Source organism: Thunnus albacares, chromosome 18 (genome assembly GCF_914725855.1).
Source record: "Thunnus albacares chromosome 18, fThuAlb1.1, whole genome shotgun sequence".
Lineage (NCBI taxonomy): Eukaryota > Metazoa > Chordata > Actinopteri > Scombriformes > Scombridae > Thunnus > Thunnus albacares.
In genome coordinates this window covers 24,306,772-24,330,423 of record NC_058123.1, presented here as the reverse complement: position 1 = coordinate 24,330,423, position 23,652 = coordinate 24,306,772, and the positions used below count along the sequence as shown (strand labels likewise).

Genomic DNA, 23,652 nt, shown 5'->3' with positions numbered 1-23,652 from the left:
CGAGTGCCACAGACAGGATAGGAGGTCAGAAAGCATTAAACACGTTGTTGGTTTTGGTTTTTTCATGGGATTTGTTGACAATAACAAAAGAACTCACCAGCATGTTTCTTTAAAGCACTGAACTCCTGCACACTGTCAGCAAAAAAATTGTTAAAGAAGTTTCAGCCATAGACCTTTATCAGGCTTTGAACAAACAATACAATAAGCACCATATAGCACTGATGTTATTTCCCAGTGACGCCTGTTTCTGTAATTGGAAAAACAATCAAGCCAATCAGAGCTATGTAGGCGAGGTCAAGAACATCATTAGTTGTACAGAAACAACATCTCTAAATGTAGTGTATGTCTTCAACTGATGTGGAAAACATTTAACTGCTTGTGTGTCGACTGAAGATGACGTCGGTGGGATGCATGCCTCAATCACTACTGATTGGATAGGGGCAATCGTGTCTGAATAATGATGTAAGACGAAATGGCAGTTCAGTCTGACAATCAGCCACTATTTCCCCCATTTACCTGAAGGTCTATAACAAAAACATGGCTGCTGCTTTAATAGATTATGTGCTGACAGTGTAGTATGAGGGATCTCTTCATTATCAATAAATCAATTGATCATCTTCTCTTACATACCTGTCCAACAGGTTTACATTACAGTTTAAGTATTTTAACAGTAGAAATGTTCAATTCAAGTTTGTTAATGAGATCTTCTCTTTTTATTCTCATGTAAACCAAAGAACCAAGTTAAGCAACCACAGCTTACAGATCCACACATTTCCTCTTAAAATAATACCGTAACTTCTTTCATCGTACTGTAAAGATCATGTATCAGTTTGGCTGTAGAGCAAATGCAAGAGTACAGTAGTACCCTGGCCCTGCAGTGCTTCTTTGGCCCCATGGTGAAAAAAAGTACCTATTACCACACATTTAAAGTCACGTAATTGCTGTTGACCTGAGTCTCTGCTTCATGCAATCTGAGAAGTGCTTTGGTCCAGAGAAAAGAGGCGAGCCTTGTAGCTTCTCAGCAGAATCAGGATTTGGTGTTTGTGTCCTAGAGCTGATCAGCGGTGAGTGATGAGTGGTGTATGTGCATCCTGCAGGGGGTTGAGAATACATTTGAGTGAGATCTCAGGGAGTTTGTGATGAGAGTATAGTCCACTAGCTCAGCCAAAACAGCAGCTCTGCAGGCGGAAAACACCAAAACTTAATTTTCTTCCTTGTAAGAAATTCTTAACTGTGGTAAACTAGAGGGCCTCTGTGGTTTTCGTGAGGCTGAGGTATGTCATTGCTATGTAAAATTTCACTCATCTTTATGTCAACCAGAAGACTTAGACTGAAGTTTAAGCATCTTAGTCACGGGTCTGCAGTTCTGACTTCATTGTTTCCTATTTGTATTTAGATTTGTTATATCATCATTCCATATGATTGCCTTAGCTGGCTGAGACTGATCATTGTTACTTGTTTTGTACAAATTAGCATTTTGAAAAGTGTGAAATGAAATGACATGCTGGACATCTGTCTTGTGTGATCCCTCCATCAGCTCATTCAAAGAATTTTTCAGCTGAATTAAAAAAAATACATACACAACCAAATGTTGACTAAGTGTTCTTTGTTCTCAGATGAAGTAATCGGATTATATTTACAAACCTACTGTAAATTAATTTTTTTGAGGTTTATGACAGATATTGTCAGCGTCACACACCCTTTAGCGTTAGACATGCATTTTAAAACCATACATTTAATTTGTATAAATACTGCTCAAGGTTTTGCAAACTTTCCATTTGACAAAAAAATACACTCAAAAAACACGATTTGAATTCAAAGGCACAAAAACTTTTTTGTAAAAATAGCAGTAGCTGGGAATATTGGTGTTCTCCACAGACTGTATATACATATATTTATATAGTTTATGGTTTTCACGGGTTGTTAAGGGTTAACGCTCAAACCTTAGGAACACGTGCTGACGTTACATGACGCACAGCATCATTCCTCGTCAGCTCTTACGTTTCCGTATGTGTCTCTCCCCACTCACACGCTAACTTTAGCCATGTTCCCCGCAGTTTCATTTTTTTGACATTCCATATAACAACTGGTCATTTTGTGTGACAGTCAGACGGACTATTGTGTCACATGTTGGCTCTTCTAGCAGCCGAATAGTGCCATTTTCCATTCAAAAACACGCCGAAGAAGCGAGCATCTCCTGGCTAGCTGGTTAGCTTTCAGGAGAATAACGTCGCTGTGAGACGAAGGTGAGGGGGAGGCAGCTGCATGTTTAACTAATACCTCACTTTTTTGGTAATTTTTGTGTTTAAACAGCATGTCAGTGAAGTTAGGAAGGCAGGACAGAAAGGTAGCAAATTCGCCTATTTAGCTTAAGTTGCTCCGTCGCTGTAGTTAATGGATACATCTAGCTTTTGTTTAGAATAGTGATTGCATTCCTGCAATATTTCTACAGTCCATTAATTATACCAACAAGACTTCTGCTTTAAGTAACAAGCTGCAAGACTGCAGTCCGTGTTATTGTCATTTAAACTCCATTTAGCTTTGCCTATCTATGATAAAGCTTTTTTACAAAGACTACGTGACTGCTTCAAGGAGCATCACTGTATTCGAGATGAATGTTTCCTGATAACAACCAATATTAAAAGTATTTTTAAGAGCCCCTCCAAATTTATACACCTGTGTCTGGCCGACAGCGTCATAACGTCAGCTGTCCATGGTACTGAAGAGGAGGAGGATGATGATGATGATGATGATGATGAAAACATTGGATGAGTCTGAACAGCCACGAATATTTTATAAATTTTATGTCTTATATGAATAGATAATGAACTATTTACTCACCACAACGTCACTTTATATGACATACTGCATCACTGCACAAGTGTATATCTGTATATCTACATCTTGTATATCTTGTAACCTGCTCATAGTAATTTATATCATGCACACCAGCACTTTATGCCTAAATTGCACTCTGGCTAGATGCCAACTGCATCTCATTGTTAAGCACTTGTACTCGTTCAGTGACAATACAGTTGAATCTATAGTCTAATGCATTATTTACAAAAGCATAAATGAAGTAAATGTCGCAATATGTTTAGGTGACATAATAGGAAGCCTAATGCACAATCAATAGTCAGCGTCACTGTATTTCATATGACTCATGTTACTGGGTTGAAGTGAGTTCAAGCAAGTTAAGTTGGTGGACTTTGATCAGTGCAGCTGCCGCTGGTGGCAGATGTTGCTCAAATAAAGTCTCAAATCAAACAGTGACAATTTTTGGCTTCCTTTTTGGAAAATTTCAGTAGTAAAATTAACATTTCAGTATTAAATATCTTTTTATCAACTGGAAACAGTAGCAGCATACATACACAGAATTTTAACTAAAAATGAAAATAACAAGACATCAGGAAACCTGACATGTTGGCCAGATGAGATGAATGTCCAATACTATATTCATCTCATCTGGCCAACATGTCAGGCTTCCTGATGTCTTGTTATTTTCATTTTTTAGGAAATAATCATTTCCTAAAACAGTCTAACTGTGTTTTCTACTTATCCGAATGCAGCTTCTATGACCTACGACTGCCTGCCCTGATCAGAGGATGTATCCGCCTTCCAGAAAGGACTTCATCTCTCTGACACTCAGTGACCCGCACAGTCACACGTACAACAACGGCAAACACCGGAGACAGTCCTGCTGGAGGGTGAGTGGTCCTGTAGTGCAGCTAGCACATCATGGGTTTTACTGGATTTGATGAATGACAATTCACACCAGACAGCTTGCTGCTGTTCTCTGGCTCTGGTTTATATCTGTAAGTCTGTACACATCATTGCTAAGCATCAGTGTTATGGTTTATGGTAAATGTTAGCGATATGGATAAAATCGTCTCGCATGCTATATCTAATTTTGTATCAAGATTTACACACAGAGACAAATGAAAACAAAAACCTGAATAAATGAGTGGAGAAACATAACAGTTGCACAGTACTTCTAAACAGGGCACAGGGGCTCACTGAATGGATTCATATGAAAATGTGAATCAAATGCTATGGTCTTGACAGTCAACCCAACTCAACATCAATGGGAAATTAGGAATGATGTGTTAGACAGCGCTCCCCACCGCAATCATCAAAATACCAAATAAGAGAATGGTGTTCATCCCTTCATCACCTTACCAAGACACCTTATCTTACTTTTTCTCTTCATTTGTAATTAATCTTTATAGTTTGATGCAGTACATTTTATAGAAATTCAACTGAGAAACTGCTAATTGATCAAATAAATTGATAGGAATCTGTGTTTTTGGTAATTAAGTGAATTAAATACCTGAGAAATCAAGATACTTCAACATATTCATGTAAAAATGCTATAAATTCAATATTGCCATGAAGCTGTAGTGCTCAGTGATTTGCAACATTGTCCACAACACCATAAAACAAGATATACTAAAATAACGGTTGGCCTGATATAAACAGAATAAATCTCTGTTGACAAATGTCTGCCATCTCATCATATATATGTCAGTCAGCCCAGCCCTTGTTGATGGATTCCTCAGTTCTGACTGATTGTGTGCTCCGCAAAAAAAGGCGTCCATTGTAAGCATCCATCTGTTCGGTTATGATTCTGTTCATTCCGCTGAGACAGATTGTCTGTCTTTATGAAATGTATCTTTTTTTGTGACAAATCAATTATTGGATTTCAGTCTTCCTTTCTCACTCCTCTTTTGTTGTACAGCAGCCTGAACTTTCAAACACTTTAGATAAAAGCATCCCCCGAGCGCACTCTGTGTCTGATTACTACAGTGAGATAAAACATGTTCTGTTCATCTCACCGTCTCTTCTGTCTCTAAAATCTTGTTTTCTTTACTTACGCTTCTCTCTCCTCCTTATACCCTCTCACTATGCAGCCCCCCCACCCCCCCGCCCCCGCATCGTCTTTGTTAGTTCTGATACTCGGGTTGTACAGGTATATTATGTTGCACTTATTTCCCATCTCAAACTTTTGTTGCTGCTTTGTTTACTGGTTTCATCCTTCATACTTGTACAACTGGTCTTACAACCTCACTCATAATAAGGTTGGTTGTCCACTGGTTATGTTTATGTAACACTGTTTTCACCAGTTCAGTAATCAAATTTAAGGCCTCAGATAGAAATGCTTCCAGTTTTTCACCAAACACACTTTGTTTTTTGAAGATATTGCTTTATTTTAAATATTGTCAGACGATCCATCAATTCTTTATTTTAAATCAATGATCACTTTTATTTCTCAAAAAATTTGGAGTCTTAGATAGTGAAATGCTCTGATATTTTCAGCTTCGTTCCTTATTTTGCATTGTTTTTATCATCTTAAAACTGGTATATAACACCAAGTAGAATTAAAAGGATTTTAATTTGGCTTTCAAAAAATCTGCAGATGCCCATATCAATCATCATTTCAACATGATTACTTCTGTCACATTTCCATAAGGGTAAAACCAGCATGGTCAGCTCTCATAAACACAATTCATTCTGTTGTCAGCGATATGAATTTAAAAGGCGAACCATTGCTTTCGTTGACTGATCTGTTACATTTTGCTTCAGCCGTATATCAACAGACATAAAACCAGCTTTAGAGCAGGGACGTCGATCTGGCTCGGCGCTCCCCCTGTACCTGTGCGTTGTCAAATTTGATCACGGTTTATGGCTCCTGAGAAAACCATTTTCCGTAAATCATATTGGCTTGTTGGCTCAGTGTTTGCTCCTCAAACAACAAAGAGGACTTCTCTTAGTGTTTTAATGCTATTCACATTGGTTTTTCTTCAACATTTCCAAAGACATGCATGTCGGGTTGGAAGCTGACATGCTGACATGCAATGAGGTGTAGCACTCATTAGTGTGTATGTGATGTGTTTTTGTTTGGCAGTCAACCTGCCAAGTGAGTTTCTCAGCTTCCAGTCCAGTGCAGATAGAGCAAATGAATAATTGTCTCTTGCTCATTGTGCAGTATCCAATTTTTTAAAAGGAAAAATATTAATTACATTGTTGTTCACATAGTCAGTTGGCATGTCAGGGACAGACACAGTCACAACATACCATACATGCCTGGTTGATAAATTATGTTTCCTACATTATAAGATAAGATATTTTAAACTCAGGGTTTACTTGCTAGCTTTTTCCCCAGAGCTTTTGACAATATCTCACAGTTTTCTTCAGTGAATGGAACACGCTTAGGTATCATCACGTTACCTATGTTCACTGTTATCATGTAATTTAAAGTCTAAGCCATACTTAGGTCACGAGACGACACCTGAGCAAATTTCATTCACTGAAGAAGGCTGTGAGATTTGCCCGAAAGCCTCAGAAAACAGCTAGATGGTGACTGTGTTTTTGGGAGGGACAATCACAAAAGGCAATAAATCACTTTATATCATCGTAGTGCACTTCTGAGCATATCGCACATTTTCAAAAAGCATAATATTGAATCATGAGTCCTCTGGTCGTTCTAAACCAAGTGTTCAGATAAAATATGTGCAAAACTTTGGACTGTATAAAATGTCTTTTTGCTGTAGCTTTGAGTATGTGGTGTTGAATGAGCTACGAAAGTAAAATAAAGCTATCCCCCCTGAGATAAAGTCTGTTGTGCGTTCTGTCGTTGCTCACAAGCGATGGCTCAATGGTTTCCTGGTGTTGCACAGGTGTTAATTAGAGCAGGTAACAGAGCGGTACCACTCTAGCCTGCCTGTTAGCCTTCTCTCCTGAGAGATTCCAACTCTGTCCCTCCCTCTGCACTGCTGGGTTGAGCTGCTTAGATCGTTTATTTGTAAGCTGTCACTGGGCTTAATACATCAGGTGGAGAGAGATGTTGTGTTCATACAGGGTAAGACATACAAAGCATTTTGTTTTGAAAGCATTTTTTTTGCTCTTTTTTTCCTCTTTCATGCTGTTCTCTCAGGATAGATAAGAATTTATGTGATGTTGTTTTTCGATCAAAGTATTTTGGGATCTTTTAATTTTGATCATTAACCGTCAGAGAACGCCATTACCCATGTCCTTCTTACACTGTGCTGTTTCTAAAGGAAGCGTCAACACATTTCTGAGATATTTTAGGGGGTGTTCGAATCTGCTGACAGATGCTTGTGATTTTCATTCAGAGCTTCGACATGTTTCAATGTAGTAAGTTCTGTTTGTTTATCCGCCTGCAGAAATGGAAGCAGCTGTCTCGGCTCCAGCGAAGCCTCATCCTGTTCCTGCTGGCTCTGCTGCTCATATTTGGACTGCTGTCCTATCCCAGCATCACAGAGCAGTGGAAAGGTAAGTGATGCTCACATGATGCCAGGCTCATACACACACACACACACACACACACACACACACACACACACACACACACAGGCAGAGACAGAGAGTCTGTCATTATTTATAGTTGTACAGGTTGCTGCATGACCAGTTGAAGTTGATGAGTTGGATATTTGCCTGTTGTTTGGTGGTTATGATGGATTGCAGGTGATTAGTGGAACATCATGAGATGCTGTGTTAGTTTCCTCTTTGTTTAGATTAGTTTTTGTGCATGTGTGTTTGGGCACACCTGCTTGCTTTAAGTCTTGGATTGAAAGACAGTAAGATATACATATATATATATATATACAGTATATAACATACATAGTCATAGTCAACCAGTTTGGACTGGAAGTAACTGGGCTGTGTCTGTGCCCTCTTGGCTCTGACATTGGTCTACAGGCTGTATGGTAACATGTAAAGCAGCAACAGCTTCAGTCCTCCTTCACTGTCTACATATGATGTATCCAGGCACAGTACTTGTGAGTCCAACACACAATCACTGTAGTTACGCATTTAAAACAAGAAAATAGGCTTGAAGCCTCAAAAGGCACTTCAGGTTGATTACGAGCGTATTGCATGAGTAAAACTTCAGCAGCCACACAGCCTACAGAGGCAACTGTATCGATTCAAATAGAGGCTCATCAGTTCTGTCAGACACATACGCCTGTTGTTTGCTGATTGAAAGGGGAGGAAGGAGAGTCAGTCATTTTCTCATTGTTTTGGGGTTTCAGTGTGGACGAGCATTTTCAGATTTAGCTGTCATAATGTGGATGTGGTGTTAGCTTGTTTACTTATTTATTCTGTGTGTGTGTGTGTGTGTGTGTGTGTGTGTTTGTGTGTGTGTGTGTGTGTGTGTGTATAGGGTTGTCTGACAGGGAGGACTGGCTGGAACTGAATGATAGAGACTTAAAGCCTGTGCCTCCAGGTGTGAAGCCTGTTTTGGGTCCAGCTGCAGGTAAAACTCCAGCTCCTGTGGCGGGGCCACATCTGGGGCCAGCTGTGGTCCCAGATGCTGTGGTCCCAGATGCTGTGGTCCCAGATGCTGTGGTTCCAGGCGCTGTGGTTCCAGACGCTGTGGTTCCAGATGCTTTGGGTCCAGATTCTGTGGCGGAGCTTAAAGGACCAAACATGCCTATTTTGGCAAAACCCCCCATCAAGGTCAGAGTTGTGTTTATATTTTTTATTTCACCATGACTTAAATGCTAGAGTTGGCTGAGGTTCAATCATTTTCATCTGCCATTCCTTGCCAGAAGTTAAAATGACCCTGCCTGCAAATATCTATCATATTAAGTATATATCTTAATGTGTGTTGGTCTTACATATGAATTACATTCAGACACAATCTGACTGCCACAGATACAGTCAATTACTTATTTTTCAAAAGACAACTTACTGTGCTTGGGAGAAAAATGTCAGATGGCAACAAGACCTGACACCATCATTTGGGTACTTTGTGCCTAGCTCTAGCTGTTTGCTTATCCACAGAAAAAGCCATTCCCAAACAAGAGAGGTCCACCGAGCCTGCAGAAAGGTGGAAATGTTTCAGACACAGTTGGTGGGGAAAGGCAAGAACAAGAGGTGGTTCAAGATGAAGGAGAGGAAGAGGAAAAAGAAAAGAAGATTGTCAGGTGGTCTAATTGTTTGCTTCTTTTCTCTATAAACAACTGTACAGAAGTTTTTGGAACTGTTGAGAAAAGTAGAGGGCATGCAAGATAGTGCTCAGAAGATCAGAATCAATTATTTTCCAGCTGCCTCAAGGCCCTGGACCAACTGTTGTTCCTATAAATCTATCAGAAAAGCAGTAAATAATTTAGATCTAAGACAGGTTTTTATTTTTGTCATGCAGCTGGCGAGGAGCGATGATTGAAGCCGATCAGGCCACAGAGCCTTCTCCCTCAGCCAATGAGAAAGAAGCTGCAGCACCCCCAGCACCAGCCAACCCTGCTGACACCGTCCCACTGGCAGGTCAGTACTGCACTTATACTCATGCTAGCAGCATGGCTGTTAGCGTGGCCCAGAGGATATACAGAGCACCACCATGAGGTTGACATTTGTGGATTAAAGTGAAAAATCTTGACAACTATTAGGTTGAATGTCATGAAATTTGGTACAGGTATTCAAGTTCTCTAGAGCATACGTTCTAATGACTTTGGTGACCCTCTGACTTTTCCTTTAATGAAATGCCCATCAGCCTCAGCTGTACTTTGTGTTTAGTGCTAATTGGACTAAACACTAAACTAAGATAGTTAACATTACAGCTACTTAACATTAACATGTTAACATTGTCATTGTGAGCATGTTAGCTTTTAGCTCAAAGCACTGCTGTGCCCAACTGCAGACTCACAGAGCCACTAGCATGGCTTTAGACTCTTAGTCTTGTTCTGTTCTTCCAGGAGCAGAGGAAAATACAAACTTTTCGTGCTTTTTTGGTTCTACTGAGAAACTTTTTTCCTGTCATACAGATTCTTTAATGTAGTGTTGGCCAGCTCTACTGGTATATGCTGTTTTAAAGACCAGCATCTCTTTTTTGCTTAAAATTCGAACACTTTTTAACTTGCTATGCTCAAAGCAGCCACACATGGCACAGAGTATTCCTTCTACTGAAAATAATCAGAAAACGAGATGTGCATTGTTGAGAGAGCTTCCCAGAGGAAAAAGACTTTTAAGATTATGCTTTTATCTCTTATTCATTCCTTTGTGGGCCTTTGTTTGTAGTTTCAGCTGGAGCTGTGGACAGACTTGAGGCAGTACGTGATGCCTTCCGACATGCATGGAAAGGCTATAAGGACTACGCCTGGGGTCATGATGAGCTCAAGCCCATCTCCAAGTCTTTTGGCGAGTGGTTTGGATTGGGTTTGACACTCATTGATTCTCTGGACACCATGTGGATTATGGGCTTAAAAGAAGGTACTGTATATCTTTCCTGTATAATAGGGCTGGTAGATAATACCAATATAGAGTTTTGGGACAGACAACAAAAAAATTTTTTTCGGAATTTGCGCTGCCATAAGGAAATCTGCATGCATTTACTTGCATCTTTCCTTTTACATTCTATGGACATAATTGTCCAATCTCTAAAATTTCCTTTTGGCTTGATACTTGACAGTTTTGGATGCTCAAGCTGCAGATACATGTTGATCAGTGACTGAGGTTTGTACTCTGCCTCACTCCACACAGAGTTTGCAGAGGCAAAGGACTGGGTAGAGAAAGAGCTGTCCTTCAACAAAAACGTGGACGTGAATCTTTTTGAGACGACCATCCGCGTCCTTGGGGGCCTGCTGAGCACCTACCATCTAACAGGAGACCATCTTTTCCTAGAGAAAGCTGTGAGCCATTCTCACTGTTGTTTTTTCGTCTGTTTTGTTTTAGAACATAATGATTACGTTTAGGGCTCTGAGTTTTACCAAAATACTTTAAATACGATACTTAACTTATAAAAGACAGAAAAGTTATTTTACCTTGTAATTCAGTTTCTTCTTTCCACTTAAAGAAAGACCTGGGGTCCAGGTTGATGCCCGCTTTCAAAACACCCTCAAAGATCCCATTCTCAGACGTCAACATTGGAAAGGGAACAGCCCACCCTCCTCGATGGACATCAGACAGCACACTGGCTGAGGTCACAAGCATTCAGCTGGAATTCAGAGAGCTGAGCCACCTCACTCAGGACCCGCTGTACCAGGTCAGGACACCTGGAGGGCCTCCATAACAGTAAAATACACTGTTAAAAACATTTCCTGGGTTGAGATAGAGGGTTTCAGTTCAGTTCAAATCAGACATTTAGAAGAGCTCGCAAAGACTTGTGTGATCAATTGAAGTGACAAGGTAGGATTTGCTTTAAATCCATCATGTTGTCAGTTTGTGAGTGATTCCAGAAACCAGAGCTTGTGCCTGAAGATTTTCAGCCCAGTCTGACATGAACTTGAATAATTTCTGTCATAAGTTGAGCCAAGCCTGTGAGACATGGCTTTGGGTGAGCCCAGTTTCATCAAAGTGTGAAATTGCTGATAATTTTCCAATGAGAAATTTCTTGTAGCAGTATTTTTTTTTTTTATTTAAATATTCCCACAAATGTTCCCACACACCAGTGGCCAGTGGATTCATTATCTCATGTCTTGGTGTTAATGTCAGCTCTCCTTTTTCATATCTCCAGGAGGTTGTGAACGAGGTAATGAAGCTGGTCCACAAGCTTCCAGGCAAACATGACGGCCTGGTGCCCATGTTCATCAACACCAACAGTGGCCAGTTCACCCACAAAGGAGTCTTCACACTGGGCGCCAGGGCAGACAGCTACTATGAATACCTGCTCAAACAGTGGATCCAGGGAGGCAAGACAGAAGACGAGTAATTACAACTTTACATTTCTGAGATGCTGTTCTGTGATTGTGAATGAAAACACTGGATTGTAAAAGCTGGAACAACAAAGCCGTGGAAAAGCAAATTTGGAGTATATTCACAAAGTCAGAATCACTTTAGAGCCAGAAAATAAAACATTAATGCAGAGACATTTTGAGGATAATATGATCCGACACAGTAGTCAACTTTTAGTGGAATGGTGCATTAATGATTTGCCATATTGTGATATATGTCGACATCTTTTTAAAAATGTGATATTGATATCAGTCTTATTGCCCATCCCTGAATATAATATATTATATTATATCATATATTATTATACAATATTATTTATATAACTAACATGTCCTATTTCTTTTCTGTGTTTTGTTCAGCCTGTTGGAGGACTACCTTCAGGCTATTGAAGGAGTGAAAAAACACCTTGTGAGACAGACGGGGCCCAGCAGATTGACCTTTGTTGGAGAGTTGTCACATAACCGCTTCAATGCTAAAATGGTAGAGATGTTCAACGAAATTCAGTGTGCAAAATACAGGGTTGTCAGGGGGTCTTGGATCCTTTAATTACCTTCGGACCTGCTGAAAACCTCAAAACTCATTTTGTGGTGATGATGTGTATAGCTTGTGGCTGACATAGGCTTACTGTGATTTGGAAGTACCACACAGCACAGGACCCCCTGATGGTTACAGGGTATTTTGCACTCTGCCAAAACAAACAATGGCCGCCTTGTTGAATCAATCAGCCTTTGTGCTTTTGTTGAATCAGTAGCTGTACAGACTTGTGCAGTCACTCTATCAGCCAGTCCAATCAATTCCAACTCTCGGCTATCATCATTATCTCTCATCATTCTTCTGTCCCTTCCTTCCTGATTGCACCTTTCCCGCTGTCGCTCCCCTTCAGGACCACCTGGTGTGCTTCCTGCCAGGAACCTTGGCGCTGGGGGCCCACAACGGCCTCCCAGGGGACCATATGGATCTGGCTGTGCAGCTGATGGAGACCTGTCACCAGATGTACAAACAGATGGAGACTGGGCTGAGCCCGGAAATTGCACACTTCAGCCTGCAATCCAGTGACGGGCGCGATGTTGTTGTCAAGGTGAGGCTTACAGCAGACTGGTGGTGTTTGATCATCTTCCTTTTTTGTGTGTTTCTGTTTTCTGTGTTTGTGCACCATAAGTTGGTTTCTAAATGTATTCTCTTTAAAATTCAATTCAATTTAAGATTGAATAAAACCCCAAAACAGGCAATTTACTTTTAGAAGTGGACAAACATATTAGGGATCAGTAATGGTTATTTAAATGTCTTTTATCTTTTGCAGTGTCATTGTGTATTGGGAAGCACTGCTGTCATTTTAGTGTGTTGCTGATGCGTCTGAATGGAAATGCAAATCTGTATGAAAAAAGACTCCAAAGAACCAAAAGGAGAAAGAGCCTATACCAGATTGAATGAGCCAGTAAATACAATGTTGCATAAAAATCAGTTATTTTAAATTTGTCATGGGAGTTGTGAACCTTCCCTACCCTCCTCAGCACTCATTTTGTTTGTCATTACCAGGTCTTGGTTTATTGAAGTGTCTAGTATTTTTGTAAGTATCTCCTCTGCTGCCTTCATTAACCTCAGATACATGTATGGAAAAGTAAGGGGGGGAAAGTAAAACAAAAAAAAAAAAACTGGACTATCGGGGATTGGCTGATACTGTGAGCTGTTTTGATTGACAGCTGAAGAATTACTTGTAAAGACAAGCTTTTCAGAAATTCCCTATTTCATTAATTGTCTTTTATTCTGTTTTATTTACTTAAGTCCTTTGTGCACAAGTCAGTGGTGCTTTTGTAAACACAGTCCTGAACAGTGGGCCTACGGCACAAAGTATTGAATTTCACCAAAATGTATAAGTCCTGGGAAAAATAACTTTTTACAGTTTGTTTTAAAGTAAGCAGAGTCACATCTAGCACCAAGAAGATTTCAAAACATCAGTTTTGCTTTATTCTTTTCTTTTTGTGATCAACTTGTTATTGAATTTGACACATGAAAATCATTGTACACAAGATACCATGCAAACAAACAATATGTACATATCACTATTGCCTTGCAAAAAGAAGTAAAAAGAAAAAAACACACCTACAAAAAAAGACGACACACAGACACTAGATAATGTGTGTGGGTCTCTTGCATTATATCAAAGTGACATATTATATCTGTGCAAGAAGTGTGGGTATGAAAGAGAACCAATGAGGAATTCATCAAAGTATTTAGCTGGTGGGGGCATAGGGATCATAGAAAAAAGAAAATTTAGTTGACTAAGAACATTCATTTTTATTAATTATTTTATTATAGAATTCTGTCTTGCCATGACATTTTAAGATTAAATCGTCTCTGGATATCGGATAAAATGTCCAGTTTGAGTCATCTTATGTGTTAATTTGAGGTAAAGACCTGGAGATATTGGTAAGGTAGAGTAATACCTCGTCCGCATACAGAGAGATTTTATGTTGTGTACTTTGTATACTGATAGGTGAGATGTGGGGATTCAGTCTGATTGTCTGGGCCAACAGTTCCAGTGACAGCAGAAAGAGACAATGAGCAGCCTTGACAAATATGACGCTGCAAGCAAAATGTTTTGGACAGAATATTACCTGTCTGTACAACTACACAAGGATTAGTGTAAAGTGTTTTAACCATGATATGTAGTTTCTATCAAGTCCAACTTCCTCCAAAACCACCCATAAGTATTCCCAAACCACTCTATCAAAGGCTTTTTGTGCATCTAAGCTGAACACAGCTGCAGTGAGCGCATCTGATTCAGATGCATACATGATGTGGAAAAGCTGTCTAATAATTCTGACACAAGTCTCCCCTTTATAAATCCTGTTTGGTCATGATAGTTTTTCTTGATTCTTCATGCTTGAAACCACAACTAATCTCATAAAAATGCTCTTAAGAATTTTGTTTCTTTTTTTCCCTCCTCAAAGTGCTGTGAAGGCAGCATCGAAATATCTGGGACACTGCTGTCCTAATGTCTGATCTGCAGTCGTACACTGAATTTTGAATCTGAGTCTGCTCTTAAGTTGTATTTAATCTTAACTGTAGCTTAGCTCATGTGTGCTCACTGTCGATAAAACGTTTTCAAACATTTTCAATTTCAGTGTGACTGCTTGGTTGAGTAAGGGTCAAGCTGTGAGACTGAACTTTATCTGATTACTTTTATTGATTTAAATATTTACTGACAACTTCTCCTTTATCTTTCAGCCTGCAGACAGACACAACTTGCTAAGACCAGAGACGGTGGAAAGTCTGTTCTACATGTACAGATATACTAAGGACACAAAGTACCAAGACTGGGGATGGGAGATACTGCAGAGCTTTAATAAGTACACTAAGGTACAGACAACTGACCTTAGACTAGCTTTAGTTTCATCACATTTTTTAATTATCCAGGAAATAAAATTATTTGGCCTGTTTCATTATTAAGAGGTCAGGTCATCCAAGTCAGGTATATTTTCCTACCTGCTCCATGTGGTATCTAGTTTTATATTTGGTCATTAGCAGAGACAGCAGATGATTCAAAACCTCTACATATTAAATTTAATTTATCTGCATGGCTAAATACCACTGGGGGTTTGTGAGAAAATATGTTTTTTTGTTGTTGTTGTTTGTTTGTTTTTGGTTTTATTTGTGATTTTGGTGAACCCTTAAGGACAACCAATTATGGAACCACACATGCTGGCTGAGCTGTTTTGCTTACATATTTTTTCTGGAAAAAAACTTCCTGTATTTCATATAAGAGGTGCTTGTGAGAAGCTGTGCATAGATTTAAAAACCATCAGGGAAATACACACATACAACATATAATGCTATATACAGTGTTTATAAGTAAACGAGACATAAAACCACAATTTGACTGCATGACTTTTAATTTGGCTCATGTTTGACTTGTAATGGTAATTGATTCTTCTTTTGTTTTATTTCGTGCTGTGTTTTCTGTGACTATTATTGTATTTACTACATGAATACAGTTTAGGTGTGGTTTTAAATCACAAAAACTCAAAATCAAGTTCAGCAAAATGAAAAGTGAAATACTGTAGTCGTACACCCGGGCCAGGAATCAAACTGTGGACATTACAGTTATGTGGTATGCACCTTAACCACTGAGGCACCCAGTGGAAAAACAGGTGATGCTCATCAAGCAAACACGTCAGTCAAAACAAAAGTCAAGACAAAATAATTTGAAGAAGTCTATCTTGCTTTCGGGTTCTGGAGAGCTTTGTGTCTTTTATGTCAAATAATTCTGGCAGCTCGAGCAAACGTTTAACTTGCATCGTGATTTCAATGAAATGACATTCAATGTAGCTCGTATTATATTTTTAATGGTTGAAAAAAATTACATTGGTTTAAAGGTGGACAGGGGCCATGTTTTTCTGCTTCCAAAGGGGTGGTATGACAGAAAAGGCTTGGGAACTGCAGCCTTTAGACCATCATAGATGTCTTTACAACACAACAGAAGTAATTGTATATACCAAAATACTCTCTGAAGTTTTCTATTCAGTAACTGACCTAATACCTCCACCTCTGCAGGTCTCCGATGGCGGCTACACGTCCATTAACAACGTCCGTGACCCCGTTAACCCCGGGCCCCGTGACAAGATGGAGAGCTTCTTCCTCGGCGAGACACTGAAGTACCTGTACCTGCTCTTCTCTGACGACTTGGAGCTGCTCAGTCTAGACAAGTATGTCTTCAACACAGAGGCCCATCCACTCCCCATATGGCCCTCTCCACCAAAGTGATGTGACCATACAGGAGACATCTGTAAAGATCTGGCCCGTATGAGTCAATGACTGTAACGGCCGCTCAGTCAGGCAAGTCTACAAGCAACCGTCCAGACTGGACTGCTGTGTTTAGCAGTAAAGCAGATATGTGCCGTCCACCTGTACTTTGATACGTTTCCATGTGGAGGAATTTATTTTGGATTTTCCTTTTTTTTAATTTTTCCTAAGGAAAATGTTTGTGATAGAGCTGGTCTCTACTGTAAACAACTTTTGTAAAAATCAGTTTGGGCTTGCTAGGGCTAACAGGAAGCAAGAAAGAAGATTTTGGAAGGGCTTTATTACTTGAGTGGCTTGGATAGTTGTTCTTTATATGTATGTATGTGGGGAAAGCGCTCATTCATCCTACATACTGTAGTGAGGTGTCATGGCTGTGACTGTGGTGGTCAACCAATTCTTTTAATACACTAATGTTTGAAGGTGCAGTAACCAATCATGGAAATGTATGAAAGATGTTCAGATAAGCTTCTATTTAAACAGATTGCTCTAGGCGACGAATCCCTGACTACTTGTTTAAGTCTTTGCTTTGGCTACATTCAGTGCACTTAAGTATAAAACATACATTTAAAAAGTTCTCATTTTTAATCCCTCTAGGGAAATATATGTCCTGTATTTGTCCAATCATAAGTATTCAGGAGCAGCAGGCAGCTGCAGTGCAGCGCCCAGGAACCAGTTTCACTTCTGAGGCCAGTTCTTGCTGTAAAGCAGAGGTGTGAGTGTTCCTAATACCTAACATGCATGTCTTTAATTATATAAAGACTAGTTAAAGTATTAGGAAGTTTAGGTACACAAACATTAGTAATGTACTTTTACTTTGTCACAAACTGCTTCTTTCCTGTTGCTTATTTTCTGATCAGTGCAGCCTCCAGGTGTTGAGCTCAGTAGATTCTCACCAAATTTTTTCCAGACTCCTGGCTGAGTTTACCAAATGTAGGTTGTCTTTCTTTGAGGCCACCAGATTAAAACACTGGTTATAATTGTTACTAAGATGGAACATTTAAACAACTGTGAAGCCCCAGAATGCACTGCACTTCAACTTCAAATTGATTACTTTATTCGGCACCACTGTCACACATATAGCGGTGATTTATTAGATGCTGACAGATAACAAATTACTGCACATTCACACCTCGTTGTGTCTTCAAAGGGAAGCCTGGTTGTTGTTTATATTTAATGTGGACGTGGCAGAAAAGTCACAGTTTTTAGGTCATGTCTATATGACCTAAATGTGTAAAAGTAAAACAGATGTACTGTATAGAGATGTAATGAATGAATGAGTCTTAGATGATTCAGGGCTGCACACATTATGACAGCTTGTTTTATTGATGAATGTAGACATTTGTTCTGTGATTTTTTTTTTTTTTTTTTTTTTATTATTTTACGTTTGTCATAGACATGCACCTGTCAGAAGGTACGTTTACATGCACTCTAGTAAGCCGGCTTTGAGTCTCATCCTGGTTTTGATTACATTCAGGATGGGATGTGTATATGGAACACAGACTAACCTGATTGTCTCTGGATACATGATCCTAACATGATCAAGGTTTCTGATCGTCAAAGTCTGGAGGGAAAAACCCACTTTGGTCTCAGGCTGACAGGACTTTACCACTCTGCTACATCAGCCTGATCACAACTGTAATACTGGTGTGCATGTAAACACACTCAGTGAGTGTAACGCTTATTTTACATCACATGAAGGAAAATGAATTAAGGCTGCTATGCCGTCTTAAATTTGTAGTTACTGTGTAGTTAAAGCAAAATAAAGCAACTGGGAACATGATCATTTCCTGTGTCAGGGACAGTATACATGCAGCCGTTCATTCATCCATTTATCACACCCAACTTGTATAAGAAGTGAAGTTTGTTGAATTGTTTTCTTCATACTTGAAGGAATTTGATTCATTGCTGTTTAGCATTCCCTGACTCCCCGTCAAACATTGATGTAGAGCAGTGTGGGAGCGCTTGTTTTCCATATGCTAACATTGAAAAATCACTTTGAAGGACATATCTGTTGTACTGTAGCTGCTGTGTTGAAGATGGTTGAACCTACATTTTGTTATTGTACTATCACCTTCAATTCTTCAATCCAGAGTTTCTGTTTTGATTCATTTTTCCACAGTGAAGACAGACAGTCAAGTCCAGGTTTTAAGCATCTTCTCTTGTTAATGAACGTCTGTCTAACAGAGAGCCATATACTAACTAACATCACTGAATGTGCACTACATTTGCCAATGCGCTGCTGTGCCTATTGAAACGTATATTGTGCTACGGTGGTTTGTTTCTGTTGTCTTTTATTGCTGCTGCATCAGTGGTGTTTATTTGTGAAGTGCTCTGAGTGAAAGTTTGATTTATGGCTCGTATTTTTACTCTGGATGTGTGGGTGACAAAACAATATGGATGTAAATATTTTGTGTAAACTGTTTCTAACCTGTCTGTTGAATCAAACGTGCATCTGCTGATTATTGAGCCCTTTCTGGTCTTAATTTTATACCAAGCGGCATTCATTTACGAAGACTGATGTCTGATAAATAAGTGATTTTCTGAGTGTGTTTGAATCTATTGCATCACACATCAAGGGGGAAAATTTAATATCCTAATTTAAAACATACATTTTGAAAATGGCTCATTTGATGTAAGAACATCTGTTCTACAACTTAAAAATGACTCATTCATAGTATTTCATGGTTTATTAAAGTGATTTCAATTCCTGCCGCATAAGGAATGATAATTAGATGAGAAATTCATTACAGAGCTATAAGAGGGCTGAACGAAACATGAGCTTTTTATGTTTCTCTGTTCACTTTAACCCAGACATGACCTGTAAAGTGCCACCAGGTCATATCTTGTCTAATCTAGTCTAGATTGTTGTGTGACTTTCACAGACAAACCACTCTGGGTACTTTTCAAACATGATGCTACTATATAAAATAGCATCCAGGTTCATGTCTGAAAGGGGCAACGGCTTTATGGACAATGCCAGTAAAAACTAAAGCCATTCCATCACCAGATCACGGGTGATGAGTGAGGAAACCAAACTGAATCTATGTGGAATAACTCTTAACCAATATTAATATGGTTTGAGTGTAATAGTTTTTGACAACAATATATATCAAGATATATCAGGCTTTGGATACTCAGGCAATATCATAAGATTTGTTGACAGTAAGAAAAGTTTATATTATTGCCAGCTTATCCTTCATCACAATGAAAGTTTCAGATGGTGCCACAAAGACTGGAGGGTGATTGTGATATCACATCAGTGTCTCATAGCAGGAAGCTCACAGGTTAAGTCTCTTCAAAAGCCAATTTTTATGATGTAAGAAAAGCAGCCGTGTCTTTAGCTTGACCTATATTCTTTTTTTTCCCTTCACTTGATTAGTATTGACATCATAAACCAAAGGGTTGTACTATGTACTGTATCCATAGAGGGATAGGAAATCTCAAGTCAGAACTCAAAAACATTAAAATGCAATGAACGTCGGGGTCTTCACATTGATAAATGCTCTGCTCTCTCTGTATAATTGCCTCTCTTATCTTTGGCATCAATCAGCCTTTGTCAGATATTCATGATCATTATTTTGTGTAAAGAGACTGATGGTAACAGAAAAGATAAAAGACCAGAAATGACTCATTAAGCTCCCCAGTGAGCTCCCACACAAGCTATTTAAATTCACTTCAACTTGTCATTTAACATAGTCATTATTTTTCACTGCTGATTTTTTCCACATATTGGAATTATTATTTCTATTTTTTAAGAAAATTAGGCAGTCTGATCCCATTTTTTTATAAACTGTAATGGTCAGGAAATTGATTCTGCAAAACCTTGTTTAGAACTGTAAGGTTTTTTGAAGAAAAAGGAGGTTTTGATGTACAGTATTTGACTACTAATCAAGCATTTTGTCCAATTCAACACTTTTATTAGCTGATTGGCTGAATCTTCCACTTGTGATAATGTTGATAAATGTTATTAATGTGATTGTTATTGAACTCAAGCCATAGCAAAGTGACAACTTAACTATTTTACACAGATGTGGGCGACAAAGCATCAGTGTTGTTCATCAGTGTCTTGCCTGCAGAGGTTCCTGCTTCAGTGAGTGAGGGGCCAAAGACATGGATCAATATTGTTTTTAATGGTGCAATCGATTAATTGAGCCATACTAGAGGGGAAAAAAACCACATCTTGACACAGCGGTCACTACTCTCCGTGATGACAGAGCCAGTGTACTAAGTCAATAACTCTTCTGGCTATTTTGAAGACAATGCAAAGTATTTATTTTAATTTGCCCTTTTGCCCTGTGTTCAGTTTTCAGAGCAGACACAGTTATAGAAGTTTCTCCTTTTCGTTTGTACTTTTCATGGTGCTGTGTTTGCCTCTGTTTGTCTCTGCTGATTCCCAGCCATTTGTCAAATCCGCATTCACTGTACAGATGACTGATTCTGCACTTTGTAACTCAAGTTGTGGCTTACTGCAATGTTCACCAAATTCAAACTTTTTTCCTGCCTACTACATTTTTAAATAAAGGTTTTCAATGAAGGTTTTGAACCGTATCTTGTTTTGAATGAATAAAAACAACATAAGGAAATCCTGAAAAAGATTCAAGGCCTCAGTATGCCTTAAAAGGACTAGTGTGATGTCATATGATGTGTCGTCTGACCACATGTAGCCCAGTCAGAGCCTCCTTCTGGCTGTGTCACACTGCCTCCATGATCTCTCTCAAAGAATGCTGTGTCTTGTTTGTCTTTGTAGTCTCTCCCCTGAAATATTCATGTTAGGCCTGTTTGTACACACAAAAACTGAAGGAGGTAGTTGTGCAAGGAGTGAAAAAAGAGCCTGATCAAGGAGTTCACACACCAACACAGACCTCACCAATCGCCACATCAAGCGGCTGAAGTTACAAAAATTGTCAGACGCTGCCCCGATCCTGCTCTCGCAAGTGCTGTTTCAGAAGCTGGCAGATGATCTCACAAGCACTTCATTTGAAGAATACTGAAGCTGTCACATGAGTCATCAGACTGCTGCATTCAAAGCAGTGTCAGCTGTCATTTATTTGACATTGGTAGTCAGCTGAGTCGTGACCTAAGGAGCAAATTCCTGCAGACACGTTCCAAACTCTTGTGTAAAACCTTCCCACAAGAGTGGAGGCTGAGCAGACTGATGGTTATGGGTTTGGGGATTGCATGTTCATCAATCGCATACTAAAACATCAACTTGAGATGCCTTTGGCTGACTTCTAAAAACTAGAGATTGTCAGTACTCCAACACCAGGGGGCAGTAGAAACCATCCATCACTGTCTTCACCAGAAACACACACTTCCTAATGATCCTAATGAATGCAGTGGCTTGTACTGTAGTTGTTCATTAATGCACAAAGCAGCGCTCAGGAAGTGTTTTTCATCTTAAAAGAATAAATTGCAGAGTGTCTGCCTGTGTCAAGTCTTTGCAGCGGGTACAAAAGGAGTGTGATCAATAAAAAGAGAAGGACCATGCATATATATGCTGCTGTTGCAATACAGTGCATGTTATTGCAACAGCACTATATGAATAGAGTCATCTCTTCCTAATCTCAAAATAATCATTATTTTCCATTTTTTTAATTTCTCTATATATTTCCAATTCGTTTTTATTTTTCTGTGTCCAGAAGAACTTCAGGATCTTTCAACCTTTTGCAACAAGTGACTGTGTCTGTTTGACTGACATGCCATTAGGAGTGAACAGGCTACCATGACTGATGTGTGAACACGATTAGACTGTTTCTTCAGGACAGTGTTGACATTTGTCGTTGCTCTTTTCAGCGCCCACTTTCACTCAACTGTCCAAAAGATTTGCAGGTTCCTTGCTTGTCCAGCAACTTGCCTGACATGTCCTCAGACAAGCATTTTATAAGTTTCCATCATTTGAGAAAGAGTGGAGAGTTTTCACCCTCGAAAAAAAAAAAAAAGTCAGTTTGAATCCTTTTTAATGGCGTATTATTTTTATATTAACTCACTTTGTGTTACACTCTGTTAAGGTTGCAGTGCAGTCACTTCTCCTGCACTCAAATAAAAATGAAAACTGACACAGAAATTCACATAATAACATGGGAAGCCTTGATAGCATTCAAGGCTGGTGGTGAAGTATGTGACGGTCCTGCACCTTGAATCCTCCTGTGCAGCACAAAAAAAAAAACCCACCGGCGATTTCTAGGCCCCTGACATTTATTGTGAGGTCTCTTATGACAGCTGCTACAGCAATGTGTGACATCTGACTGTCAATCAGTAATACATGAATTTAAAGTAGAGACGCGCATCCTGATATTACATGTGTTGCTTCACAGAGCAGACCACCCTCGACTGAGATTTTTTTTTCATTTTAGCCTCAGAGAATATGTCACAGGTTTTGTTTATATTATTAAATGTAATAAATATGGATCAGGCTACCTGGAGGCTATAGCTTATTTATTTATTAATTTATTTATTTATGTGGTGGAGGAGTATTATAATGTCGACCTGCTGTTAGAAATTAATTTATGAGTTTATATAACAAACATGACAATGATCCCACTCTTGTATATAAATATCTTTATAGAAAAGTATTCATTGTTTCACTGTATTTAATTAGGGTGTAATTATATAAGTTATGATCTGATGTGTTACTTTTTTCTGAATCATCTTAATGTGAAGAATATTCACAATCAAAATTGATTGATTGGTTAGGGAAACAATTGACCAATCAGAGCAAAGTTAGCAGAATTAAGAATGATCTTGTCATCTTCCTCCATAGCTACGTAGCTACATTCATCAAAAAAGTGGGAGAAAGATTGTGACAAGCATAAGATCAACACTAGTGGAGAATTTTAACAACCACATTCACAAAAACAATACCAAGGACATGACTTCTGTGTCCTCAGTGTTTAGGCCAATGCTGTCTCTCAATTTAGGAGAGATAGCAGGTTTCTTGTGTTTTGAATATGTTGGTGAGCCTCTGAACATGTCTTCAATACATGTTGATATGGTTTATTCTTGCCATGAATGATGATGTCAGTGGTGAGATTAATGTTAGATTTGCTCATAATTAACATCAATCAACCAGCAGGATCACTACAGTAGTTGTCAAGTTAACACAAGCACAAAAGAGAATCATTTTGCATTGATCCCGTTAGAGTTTGTAGCAGTTACCAGTGT

At 39.1% G+C, this 23,652-nt stretch overlaps 1 protein-coding gene across 1 annotated transcript; it reads left to right on the top strand.

Annotated features, from left to right (window-relative positions):
- Positions 1-1,959: 1,959 nt before the first annotated feature.
- On the top strand, positions 1,960-21,025 carry man1b1a (mannosidase, alpha, class 1B, member 1a). The gene is made up of 14 exons (XM_044334094.1): positions 1,960-2,246; positions 3,570-3,707; positions 7,185-7,293; positions 8,183-8,478; positions 8,806-8,948; positions 9,167-9,285; positions 10,036-10,227; positions 10,498-10,646; positions 10,811-10,999; positions 11,471-11,661; positions 12,048-12,168; positions 12,572-12,766; positions 14,917-15,048; positions 16,243-21,025. The coding sequence occupies exons 2-14, from the start codon at positions 3,606-3,608 to the stop codon at positions 16,450-16,452; spliced, it is 2,148 nt and encodes a 715-aa protein (XP_044190029.1). The 5' UTR covers positions 1,960-2,246; positions 3,570-3,605; the 3' UTR covers positions 16,453-21,025.
- Positions 21,026-23,652: the final 2,627 nt, after the last annotated feature.